The sequence below is a fragment of the Anolis sagrei genome, chromosome 1 (assembly GCF_037176765.1).
Source record: "Anolis sagrei isolate rAnoSag1 chromosome 1, rAnoSag1.mat, whole genome shotgun sequence".
NCBI classification, from domain to species: domain Eukaryota; kingdom Metazoa; phylum Chordata; class Lepidosauria; order Squamata; family Dactyloidae; genus Anolis; species Anolis sagrei.
Window position 1 is genome coordinate 238,511,266 of NC_090021.1, and position 13,235 is coordinate 238,524,500.

The window sequence follows — 13,235 nt, forward strand, 5'->3', positions numbered from 1 at the left end:
TATTTTTTTAAACTTTCGTGAATGAAACAAACTTTTTTACAACAAACAGGTGCACCTTTCTCAGTCATCTATGTGGATGTTTTTGGAGTATTTTGAATTTCAGAAAACCTGAAATGGGATGTTCCACCTGTACTGAGCTACATGGACAAACATCTGATTCAATATTAGACAACTTCCTATGTTACTATATTGTTTCCTTCTTCCTAAACAACCTTTTGATTCACTGTTTCTGGGTAAACAATCACAACACTAAGCTTTGGTGGGAAGGTAATAAAAGGCACCCATGAGGACATGCCAGCAATTCGATCGGGAAAACGTCTAAAGACAAGAAAGCTCCTCAGCATGGAAGATAGAGTGGCAGCACCCCACCCCACCCCTCAATGGCTGGAGTAGAGCACAGCCTCCAGATGCCAGAGATGGAAAAAGATGGGAAACCTTTACCTCTGTTTATGTACTGTCTGTCTTTGTTAATTGAATAATGGTATTGAATGATTGCTGTACATGTGTACTGTAATCTGCCCTGAGTCCCCTCGGAGAGCATAGAATATAAATAAAGTTTTTTATTATTATATATATATATATAGGAGCCCCCGGTGGTGCACTGGGTTAAACCCCTGTGCCGGCAGGACTGAAGACCAACAGGTCGCAGGTTCAAATCCGGGGAGAGGCAGATGAGCTCCTTCTATCAGCTCCAGCTTTCCATGCGGGGGCATGAGAGAAGCCTCCCACAAGGATGTTAATCATCCAGGCGTCCCCTGGGCAACGTCCTTGCAGACGGCCAATTCTCTCACACCAGAAGCGACTTGCTCCTGACACGACTAAATAAATAAATAAATATTATTATTATTATTATTATTATTATTATTATTATTATTAAGCTGCACTGAGTCCTAGTTTCAGGAAACATATGAGGAGGAAATGAGATTAATACAGTAATAACAACAATCAACAAGCATATCAGAATAAAATGCCTAAATGGTGTCACCTTTGACACTCATCTTACCAATGTCATTGGCTTTTCTGGGCACCATCCGCCTCTGTAATCTCACCATCTTGATGGCATCTACTCGAATTTCAATGACGTTGTTGATGAAGGCCAGCAACGGAGCAAAAGGGAAGGCGGCCACAAAAATAGTAGTGAAGCTGTACTGAATCACTGAGGATTTAGAAAGAAATATACTGGAATGAGGCAGAAAGCTAAAGACAAATTTATAGCAATTATGTATAACATTTGCTGGGCTGGAGGCTATGTGTATACTGTAGTCTAATAACTTGCATGGCATAAAGCACAATGATGCAGATGCATTCTCCACCAGAAGCACAATGCAGTTGCTACAAAGTTTTCTGTGAGTCCTATTTAAATGATTCAGCCTCAAGTTAACTAAAAAGCTTTCTGTGATGCAAAAAAGAAAAACAGAAGATAAAAGAGCTGTTTGAATTGAGTTTATGAAAACTTATGCCAAAATTGGTATTAAAGATACCACAAGGATTTTCGCTGTTTTAAAACGGGAAAAAACATAATGAGTTAATCTAACGTAAGAGAAAAGTTTGTGATGTTATGATTAGTTAGGACCACTTACTCATCTCCAAATACTCATCAAACAAACTGAAGGGGTTGACTTCATTAAGCTGATAGTTCCACAGCCATTCTTCTCTGCAGGGATCCTGGGCTCTTTCCTCTGAATGAACCCTGCTATTGCTTTGGGTCTTTCCACACAGCAAGTTGAAGTTATAGCTTACCCATCTGTTGGGACAAATACATAACATTTAACAAGACAAGATAAATTTCAAAATACAAATTCAGTGAGCTGAAAGAGATATAGATGAATATCTGCCTTTAAGGTGATAATTTCAGTCCATGCTAACCTGAACAAATGACAGATCACTCTCAAAAATCTATCTATAACATTGGTTTGCAATGAAAATTGTTCTCCTAGGCTAGAGTTACATCTGACGTGTACCAGATGAGGGTCTGGGGATAATGGAGGACAACCCATTAAGTTAGTGGGTGTGTTTAATTTTTGAAGAGACACAGTTTTAAAGAGCTAGATTTTCTACATAATGGACATATGTGCAACAATTGCAATCAATTTGATGGAAGCAGTCTAATGAAAGATTGCCACAAAGTTGTGATGTTACTAGACTGCAGAGCAAAAGAATAAGATGCAATGGGAGTTGCAGGCCAATAACTGAAGGTCCACACGGTTCCTTGCACAAAGGCATACAATTACTACAAACAGTGTCTGTTCATAAGTGGAGCCTACTATTTTTACTCCTCATGAATTTCCTAGATGCTCGTATGTACAAAATGGTTCAAATCCATAGATGTGAAATAGACTAGAAGTTCATTGCATCACAGATCTTACTGGCAGGAAAAGTTGTTTTATATTTTAGCTCCCTAGTAGATCATTCCATATTTACAGATCAATATATATAAAATATAAAAGGATTTTTTTTATGTCAGGAGTGACTTGAAAAACTGCAGGTTGCTTCTGGTGAGAGAGAATTGGCCATCTGCAAGGACGTTGCCCAGGGGACACCCGGATGTTTTGATGTTTTACCATTTTTATGGGAGGCTTCTCTCATGTCTTCGCATGGGGAGCTGAAGCTGACAGAGGGAGCTCATCCATGCCCTTCCCGGATTTGAACCTCCAATCTGTCAGTCTTCAGTCCTGCCAGCACAAGGGTTTAACCCATTGCACCACCGGGGGCTCCAGATACGATAAGAATGAGCAAAATGCACTACTTCACAGGTGGAAAACTGGGGTAAGTCTGGAATATAATACACTCCAAGTGCTGCATGGACTACCAAAAATGCTGAAAGAACAGCAATCTAAAATAAGTGGCCAGAAGTCAATTTCTTTCTTTAAAAAATGGATATGATTTGATGCTTCATATAGTACCAGACATATTTACAACCAATTTTAAAAAGCAGATTGACTCTCCTGAAAGCTTTTAAGATCGAAAGTTCACCCCTTGGGGAGGAGGAGGAATGGGCTAGACACCGAGTTTTGTGGGTTCATATAAAAAGCATGCTATCAACGGCTTTCCACATTTGGTCTTTCCATTATTTTGGGCTCAACTTCCAGAATCATAGAATCATAGAGTTGGAAGAGACCTCATGGGCCATCCAGATTTTCCTGCTTCTTCCTGCGAAGAAGCAGGAAAATCACATTCAAAGCACCCCCAACAGATGGCCATCCAGCCTCTGTTTAAACCATCAATCCTCTGTTTAAATCCTTTGAATCCTTGGCCACTGTTCATGCTTGCTAAGGTTTCTGGGAAATGAAGACCAAAAAATATAGAAAATCAAAAACCAAATACCAAAGTTTATTGAAGCCAATGAGCCATATCACATTTTACAAAAGGATGGAATTCTAAGCCATGCTCCCAAGTTTGCCAATCTGATTTGAAGGAACAGAAATTCCTCCTACAGCCAAATGCAATAATTCTTATCACACTCAAGGTTGAAGCATATAGGATACTTCCTATAAAAGAGTTATCAACGTACAAGCCATTTCCACACAATGTATTCACTCTGGCTTCAAAATTCCACAATTCCCCAAAGAAAAGGTAGATCTAATATGGTAATATGTAGTGACTTACGGAAGCATGAACTCCACAAAGTTGCTCAGGGTTTGCTTTAATATCATGATTATGGCCATTTGGATAAAAAGATCTATAAGGCAGCCACTAGGATGGCACTGAGATAAACAGAAGAGAGAAATATTTATTTATTTATTTATTTATTTATTTATTTTAAACATTTATATTCCGCCCTTCTCACCCCGAAGGGGACTCAGGGCAGAGCACAGCATATACACAGCAAACATTCAATGGCGGGACACAGATTCACATACCATACATAAACATTAAAAAACATTTATCAAAATATTAAAATACACTATTTAAATTCCAGTCAAATCTAACTGGCCTGGTCATCTTTCCTATTGCTGCTTTATTGCCCTGTCCCAAAAACTTGGTCCCACAGCCAAGTTTTTACCATCCTTCTAAAGGACAGGAAGGAGGGGGGCGACTTGATCCTACCAGGAAAGGAGTTCCATAGCCGGGGAGCAGTCACCAAGAAGGCCCTGTCTCTTGTCCCCACCAATCGTGCCTGTGACAATGGCAGGACAGAAAGCAGGGCCTCCCCGGAGGATCTTAATCTCCATGATGGTTCATAGGGGGAGATGCGTTCGGACAGGTAATTTGGGCCGGGCTCTTTAGGGCCTTATAGGCCAAAGCCAGCACTTTGAAATAGATGCTCTGTTACATTTATAGCCTGTTAGGAGAATAAGATTGCACACATAGTCCTCTCCCCATATTTTATCCTCATAACAAAACCCTGGAAGGCAGCTTTGAAAAATGGTGTCTGGTCTAAGGTCACCCAGGGAGCATAATTACAGTTTGCACCTAAAATGCATCCTTACCCATTTATAAAACATGCAAATGTGAGTAGATCAATAGGTACCGCTCCGGCGGGAAGGTAACGGCGCTCCATGCAGTCATGCCAGCCACATGACCTTGGAGGTGTCTACGGACAACGCTGGCTCTTCGGCTTAGAAATGGAGATGAGTACCACACCCCAGAGTCAGACATGACTGGACTTAATGTCAGGGGACTACCTTTACCTTTACCTTTACCCATTTATATGTTATAATGATGCAGGCTGGCTGCCATTTTGGGCAACTTTTTTTCTGGGAATTTCTGAAAGCAAATCCAAAGAAATGATGAACTTGGAGAATCAGAAAGGTGGTCAGCATCCACCAGGTACAAGAATGGCTCACAGGATGTGTCATGAAGACAAATAGGTAGGCAGAGTAATTTCATTGTTGAAAAGAATACCAAAAAAAGTGAGAAAGGCAAAACCATTGAAGTGAAGCAACTTACTTCTTCCAGTCTCCACTTGCCAAGAATACGAACATAATCTCCTGGACGACCATTAATTCTAAAGAGGAAAATGCAATCAACATATTATCAATTCCTAAAGCTATCTACTTTTGATAATTACGTAGTTTGGAAGTCACTGTGAGCAAAGTGATAAAATAGGGCTAAAAGGAGCCCCATAGCCAGATTTAAAAAAAAATAAATATCAAATTGACAAGTTGAGAAACAACAATAATAAATACATTATTTGAGAACACAGAAATGCTGGATCAATCTAGCAACTACCAGACAGAGAAGCCATGGAAATCCACAAGAATGTGGACAATTTCAACAGAAAGGAAGCAACCATGAAAATGAACAAAATCTGTCTATCAGTATTTTAAAAAAAACCTCTAAAATCATAACAGTAAATAAAGAAAAAAAACCCCGAAAAAACAAGAATTTCAAACAAGAAACAATCAAGGTCAGCTAATTGCCTCCCAACAAAGGATTCCCCAGACAGTAAGAAGACAGACCTTGAAACTGCTAGGCCATTAAATGCTAATCAAGGTGGCCAATTGAAACATTCACACCTACTTCAAACAAACAAGAGTTCTTTCTCCCACCCTGGACCTTCCACAGATATATAAACCCCATTTTCCTAGTTTCCAACAGAGTTCACAACCTCTGAGGATGCCTGCCATAGATGCAGGCAAAATGACTGGAGAGACGTGGTCACGCAGCCTGGAAAACTCACAACAAACCAATAGATATAGAAATAAGATCAGATGATTCACTCCATGCATTCTGAATACAGGAGTTGTCAAAGGTGTCCTAAGTAAGCAAATTCACAATAATAATTCATTGTAACACCAATTACTCAGATTGCACCATTTTAATAGCGGAAATATATGTCATTTTAAAATTTGCCTCCAAATCTATGAGAACTAACCATGGATAGACTTCGGACTGGAACTCTGGACTCTGATTTGGATTTGGGCTTGGCACTGTTTTTAGTTTTTTTTAATTTTAATGTATTAATGTGCTTTTTAATGTATTTTTATACTCTTGTATTTATCTAATGTCAGTTTGCTTTGTAAGGTGATTGTTTGTTGTTGGCATCTAATGGCAGCCATTTGTAAGCCATTCTGAGTCCCGCTCGGGGTTGAGAAGGATGGGATAAAAATCCACCATCACTGGAAGACCACCATGCTTTCCGTTTTAGAAGTGCAAATCGGAGGGAGAGTGCCTCCAAATCTAATGCCTACTTTTCCCAATTGCAATCGAACATTCCCACCCATTAGACATTGAACTCCCCCCCCCTTTGCTACTTTCTGTTTACCTTCCTAGGAAGAAAGCAACATAGATCAGAGAAGAAAAGTGGGTGAAGAACTGGAATGTGAAGTATCTGAAGGTGAAGCTCTTCTCACGCTCACTGAATGTCCTTGGCTTCTCTGGAAACAGGAACATAAGACAGCAATGTTAACTGTAAGCATTATTCATCTAAGCAAGCCTATTCCACCAGGAGTGACTTGCAGTTTCTCAAGTCATTCCTGACACAAAAAAATCTCAGCAAGCCTATTCCAAATCCTACTAGAAATAGATGTTTAGGTATCTTAGTCCACTGTTTTATCCTAACTTATCTCTAAAAGCAGGCACAGAGGACTTGTAGCCTTTGGTGTGTTCCTGCATGGTAGGTGGCTGAAGCAGATCTCTTCCAATTCTATGATTCTAAAGAGTTGCTGGAATGCTTCTCCTGCCATGCCTGACCATTTGATGAGACTGGCTATGAATATTGGCTCTGTTGTGTTTAGAGAACAGGAATTCTTTGAAGCAATAATGCAGGCTTATCAGATGCTCAAAGATGAAAGCATTATAATTCTGCCACACTTTCCTTGCCCAAGGTCACACGTTAACTGTTTCAGTTTTCCCAGATACCAAACATAAAACCAGTGTGGGCTATCTACACAGATCTCCATGACATGCAAACAAGTTTATGGACAAAGCGTCAGTTTTTCTTACCAATATCACAGAGAAAGAGTGCTACACGCCTGTTTACCTGCAACAAGGAAGAATAAAACAAAAATTAAAACAAAAAATAAGATGTATGCTATGGAGAACAAATGCAAGACTAAATGGCTGGAAATTCACAAATCCCCATACCTTGCTCATAGTGATGATGGTCAGGTAGTGCAAGACAGCCCCTGTCATTACGGCAATGGTAATGGCTTTCTCACGAAAGAATTCTGAGCCGGAATGAGTGAAGATGACTGTCACTACAACTCGATAGACGACCAGTGCATGAGCAATTCCAATCAGCATGACAATCTAAAAATCAAGAACATAATGATAGAACGAAGGAAACAATATAAGAAAAAGACTGGGTGGCAAGACTGCAACTTCCTGAGAAAACAAAGAGTAGATTTTTGGGTTCTAATCCATTGTGTGTGAGCAGAATGGCCCCAGTTTTCTTCTAAACCATGGAGCTGGGGAAGGCCTTGGATCATCACAGTTGGAACTGTGTGCTCTAAATGTGCTTAAAGGGCAGAGCAAATGCATATGTCATAACTACCCCCTTCTTCGGGGCTGAGATAGAAAATAAACTGGGATCTATATGTTTTTCTCCAGCGTTCACTAGATGCTTTGCATCCTTTGCAAGCACAGTGCTATACTTTATAAGCTCACTCTCTCTTTTCTAGCCCAGGACTGTTGTTTCTGTACTGTTGCTATTTGGAGCATTTTGGAAACACAAAACACTGACCCAAGCCCCAGACAGAATGTGGACTGAACCACATATGACAACATGGCTTCCAGGCAGGAGAATATTCTGAAAACTACAGTCCAAAATAAGTAACATTTAATAGGGCTGGGCGGTTTCGTTTCGTTAATTCATAATTCATTAATAATTTGTTAATTTTTTCAATTACAAAACGATAACGAACCATTCTGGAGCAATTATTAAAAAAAACGAATTTTCAAAAACGTTTTGTAAATGCTTCGGATTTCGATATTGTATTCGTTTCGTTATTGTTTTGAGGTCGTTTCGTTATTATGTCCGCATGTCTGGGCCAGTTTTATGGTTTAATTAGTGGAAAAAAATTATAATATCACACCAACAGTCAACAACAGAGGGAGAGGGAAGCTTCAGAAGGTTTTGGAGGTTTTTTAGCGTATTTCGCGGTCACGTCCGCCATTAACGAATCGATTCGTTATTGTTTCGGAAATTGATTCGTTAATTTTTTACCATTTACGAAATTTCGTAAATATCGAACTTTTTAAAAGGAAAATTTTGTAATTATTTTAAATATCGAAACAAAAAAAACCCCAAATACAAATCGATTTTAGAAACAAATTTTTCCGTTGTTACCCAGGCCTAATATTTAAAGCCTTTCTCTTAGGCACCTGTAGCTGACTTCCAGTGCGCAAATGATCTCTGATCCTTTGTCTAGCTCTAAACTAGAAGGTAGAACTAAATCTTGTATCTGATCTTTGGAATATCTTGGATTTGCAGCCCAATTGCCAAATTGATTTTGCCATACCCCCCTTTCCTAGCTACATAAATGGAATGGGGAATTGTCCCTGATCTTCTTCTGTATTGCAGGGTTCTGGTGACTAAAAGTTTTTGACACGCTATCAGAGTTAGCCCCTTGTGGAAACTGTAATTTAATTATGGAGATTTCTAATACAATTCTTAGTCCCCATCACTCTCTAAGAAACAATCACTCCTAGGGTGTTGTAGAGAGAACTAAAGTATTACTAAAAAGTATAAGCACATAAATAAATGGGTGTGTAGAGCAAACAGCACATTTCTTGTGTGGGATGGAAGCTAAACATCTATGTACATAAATGAGTTGTGTTAAAATGTATGAGAATATACTTGAAGACACCATAATCACACTGACCACAAAATTAAATTTTAGGCACTAAATTACTGAAAATGACACTCTGGATTATCCATCTATCTGCCTAATTTCTATTCTGCTGACACACACACTTCATTTGGAGGTATCCATGGACATTTTCATTGTCAGGTCTTGTAGTAAACTAGGAAAAAACAAATGTGGAGTTCACCCTACCAAGCTGTTCTATAGAGATGTGACAACCCAGAAATAATAATAATAATAATAATAACAACAATAATAATAATAATAGATCAGAACTATTTGCTTTCTCAAACGTGTCTTTACCAATATTCACCTAAGACTTACAACTGTATTATCAATCTGTGAATGTTTAAAATGTAGATGTAGGTGCTCTAAAAATATAATCACATACCATTAGCATAACCAAGATGAGCACAATGGTACTACGGATGTAGGAATGCTGGTACTGCTGGAGGGCGTGCTCTGGGCTGTCAATGAGCTCCATGGCCAGCTCCTCCTAGAAAGAGAAATATAGGCTTAAGACAGATCCTTATTATGCTTTTCGATTACCATGAAAAGCCAAGAGAAAGGTTCACAATTTTTCTCTTTACAAAGAAAAATGTTTCATGAACATAATTCCTTGTGAATTGTTGGTGTTGTTATTTATTCCAATTTTATGCTGCCTTTCTTCTAGAGTGAGACCCAAGGTTGCTCCCAAAAACAATTTTAAAGTATCCATAATACAAATTTTAAACCATAAAAGCACATAAAACTGTTCAAACCTATGTTTAAAAACAAACACAAATTTTAAAAGATCAATAATTTATCCTGTGGAAGAGCATTAATATTCCAGAGAGAGCAGAAGAACAATTACCCTTATTCCATCTTGACTTCATTTCCTCACTCCAATTTGGCTTAATGACTTCATCCCCCTATAGCCAATCACACATAGCTGTACAATGATGACTGAAGCTTGAGATGGTATAAGGTTTTTGTTTTCCACTCTTATTCTGGCCACACAAATTGCCTAGAACAAAGAAGCATATGACTGCTATCTTTGATAAATTTGGCATTTGCCTTGCCCTATTTAAACCTTACCCCAAAAATGGTGGAAATGCTACTTGAGCTTCAATTTCATACACTACTTTTAGGACAGTGACGTTGGGTATGAGAACATTTTTAGCTTAGGTTTACAAATAAAATCCACTACCAGATTGCTCATTGCTTTTCATCCTAACCTCTCACACTCCAGATCTAGTGGGACACCCTTTTCCTTCATAATACATTCTCCAAATACACATACAATGTTTGCAATTGTAAGAAATTCCCAGTGAACAAAAACACTTCCTATGAATTCTCATCTGCAAGCCAGGCATATGCGGTCCCCATGCCTTCAAACCATATGAACATATTGAGATCATTCCTTACGTTTTCTTTTTGTTGCCCAGTCATTTGATGGGCATTGCCTCTTCAAACAAACAGGAAGGGGTCTATTCCTATGTTTGCGACCTCAGATCCTGCCATATGGAAGAACACTCCTGCTAACAGTATATTGGCCAGTTAAAATGGTTGACTCCTTACAATAAATTTCCAGTTTGTTTCTCTCCATTTGTCCTTTCCCAGGTGCAGGAGATGTAAGAGAAGTAAAGCACCCTCAAATGGTACTTCAGGAGGCAAGCGATTATGAGATTTAAACTGAGACGATTCCTGAACTTCTAGATTTATTTATCTCTTGTCTATCTTGCACAGGAAAAGCAAGAAAAGAGCAAGGCAACTGAGCTGCAGCCTTGAGTGCTCAACTCAATCCTCCACTTCCTTGGATGGGACCATTTCCCAACCCCCATGGACTCAAAGCTCCCTGCTTTGCCCTGCTATCTCCACAGCATCAAGCAGGACAGCAGGACAGCAGAACTAGCACGCTATATGCTAGAACTGCCAAAAGAAAGGTTTTCTTCACAGCCATAAGTAACAATGAGAGATGTTCATTTAAGTCAGTTATAACTGGTACATTGGTCAACAGAAATAAAGATGGCAGCAGGTGTTAAGTAAACTTTACCTCTTCTTCATCCCACCAGTAGAGTTTCCAATCACTGACAACTCTAGCTCTGTGTCTCTTCCACAGTTCTAAGAACACAGTGGCTGTACATTTAGAGAGAAAAACAAATTATAGGCAAAGTATCCAGAATCCCAAAATCTGAAATGCCCCAAAATCCAAAACTGTCCACTGCATTGGCTAAGATAGTAACCCCTTTGCTTTCTGATGGCTCAGTGTACGGTGGCACAGTGGGTTAAACCCCTGTGCTGGCAGAACTGAAGACCGACAGGTCACAGGTTCGAATCCGGGGAGAAGTGGATGAGCTCCCTCTATCAGCTCCAGCTCCTCATGTAGGGGCATGAGAGAAGCCTTCCATAAGGATGATAAAAACATCAAATCATCCAGGTGTCCCCTGGGCAATGTCCTTGTAGATGGCCAATTCTCTCACACCAGAAGCGACTTGCAGTTTCTCAAGTCGCTCCTGACAAGAGAAAAAAAAAGTGTACACAAGCATTTATTTCATGCACAAAAGATTTAAAATATTGTGTATAAAATTACTTTCAGGCTACATGTGCAGGTTGTGTACAACTATATATGAATTTCATGTTTAGTCTTAGGTCCCATTTCCAAGACACTTCATTATGTGTATGTAAATAATCCAAAATAAAAAAACAAAACCAACAACAACAACCACCACAAAATCCAAAGCACTTTTAGTCCCTAGTACTTTGGATAAGGGACACTTTACCTATATATAACACTGAATATCTATGTAGGAATCTTCCCTCCCAGCTACTCTGCAGAAGTCTTCAATTTAGTCTACTATATAGCAAATAGAGAAAAACTGACTTCCAAAAAGATGAATACAGATAATATATAAAGGAATCAGAGATTCCAAATTAAAGGAGACCTAAATATATTAATATTAGGTAACTTTTGAAAGTGTGGACTTTTCCACATTATATATTAATGAGCATGTGCTAAAAAGCAAATAGCAATGATCCACTCAGTTTCACAATGTGCTAAATCGTGGACAGTGGCAAAAAGAAAAAAGTCTGTAACAACAATTCTATCTTTCTGGTATCAAAAAAATTGAAACCAAGAGCAAGTCCGAATGTCAACATTATGTAACTCAAAATTTCCCAGGCTACATCCATAAATGAAAGTGGGGCATGAAAAAATATGGAGGATGGAGAAAAGAGCCAGACTGTGAAAAGTCAAAAGTAGGAAACAGTATCAACCTATTGATATTAAAGGTAATGTGTGAAAATATCAGTTTTTGTGCACTTGTCACACTGAAACAGGGATCAGTGTGAAAAAGGTTTGTGAAGTATTATGAACCTAATCCTAAAAGGACTAAAAGCAATATTTAAGATACTACAGCAACTGCCATTACTGTGTTTTCTGGCATTATATTTTCTTGTCCTTTCTCACAGGCATCTCACTTCTCAAATGCCAATAAAGTAATAAAATAAATGCAAATAATTTTAAAAATACGATTTGCTAGTGCTAAATAGTGTATATCATTAATTGCAGCCACATTAACTTTCTATCACATCTAACTTTCTGGTCTTGGCTAGGCTCCAATACAGAACAGGTAACTTTTAAAACTTATTATTGTAATTTGCAGACATGCCAAATGTATAATAAAACTCCTACACAATCCAAGGACTCGATTTCAGTCAACAGTGAAGCACGAAAATATTTTTCTCCTTCAAACTTAGAAGAGATCACCCCAAGCTCAAGCTTACCCCAAACTGCCATGAAGATTGCAAAGAGGACTGTCCCTCTGTTGTCAAACAAGTGGGTAACCTGAATGGTAAAGGAAAGAAGAGTCAAAGTCATCAATGTAAGAGAATGGCGTATGGCGCTAAAAACTTACTCATAGAAAAAATTAGTCATGTGATTATCAGAAAAGGGTGGAAGAGCAGACAAAGGCAGAACATTACTACTGTCTTTGACTAGGACTTTTAAATCTTATTTATTTATTTATTTATTTACGGCATTTATATGCCGCCCTTCTCACCCCGAAGGGGACTCAGAGCGGCTCACAATATATATTTTCATACAATATATTATATTATTAGCATAGGTATAGTGCAATATAGCATTACTATATTGCACCGTACCATTATATTGTAATATTATCTTCACAGAGGAACTACAACCAACAGTAAACGTTTTGTTTCCTTGACAATTCCAAATTGTACTTATAAGGACATGATAAGGGGAAAAGAAAGTTTTGTGCAGTTCTTACCTTGGCATACGTGCAAGTGTCTGACAGGGGCCAAAATGGGCACTTCTGGTCACAAAGCGGGCACATTATAGTGGTGTTGGCAGCACAAATCTCTTTGCTATATCAAGAAAGGCAGAAAGGTTTATGCTTGATCATCTCGCTATTAAACCTATTCAACAAAAGATCAAAGACAGAGTTGTACCCAAAAGCTACTGAAATCAAAGCCTATGTGGTC

At 38.7% G+C, this 13,235-nt stretch overlaps 1 protein-coding gene across 3 annotated transcripts in view; it reads right to left on the bottom strand.

The window, feature by feature from the left end:
* The window catches only part of ANO9 (anoctamin 9), a 56,475-nt gene that overhangs the window by 9,857 nt on the left and 33,383 nt on the right, over window positions 1–13,235 (bottom strand). For all 3 annotated transcript variants that reach the window (XM_060770062.2, XM_060770080.2, XM_060770071.2), the window contains 11 exons: window positions 13,022–13,118; window positions 12,516–12,576; window positions 10,786–10,868; window positions 9,142–9,246; window positions 7,030–7,194; window positions 6,889–6,925; window positions 6,209–6,320; window positions 4,891–4,948; window positions 3,607–3,704; window positions 1,581–1,744; window positions 1,004–1,156 (listed from right to left, as the gene is read on the bottom strand). In XM_060770062.2, the coding sequence (XP_060626045.1) occupies window positions 1,004–1,156; window positions 1,581–1,744; window positions 3,607–3,704; window positions 4,891–4,948; window positions 6,209–6,320; window positions 6,889–6,925; window positions 7,030–7,194; window positions 9,142–9,246; window positions 10,786–10,868; window positions 12,516–12,576; window positions 13,022–13,118 (1,133 nt within the window). The remainder of the gene's footprint in view (window positions 1–1,003; window positions 1,157–1,580; window positions 1,745–3,606; window positions 3,705–4,890; window positions 4,949–6,208; window positions 6,321–6,888; window positions 6,926–7,029; window positions 7,195–9,141; window positions 9,247–10,785; window positions 10,869–12,515; window positions 12,577–13,021; window positions 13,119–13,235) is intronic.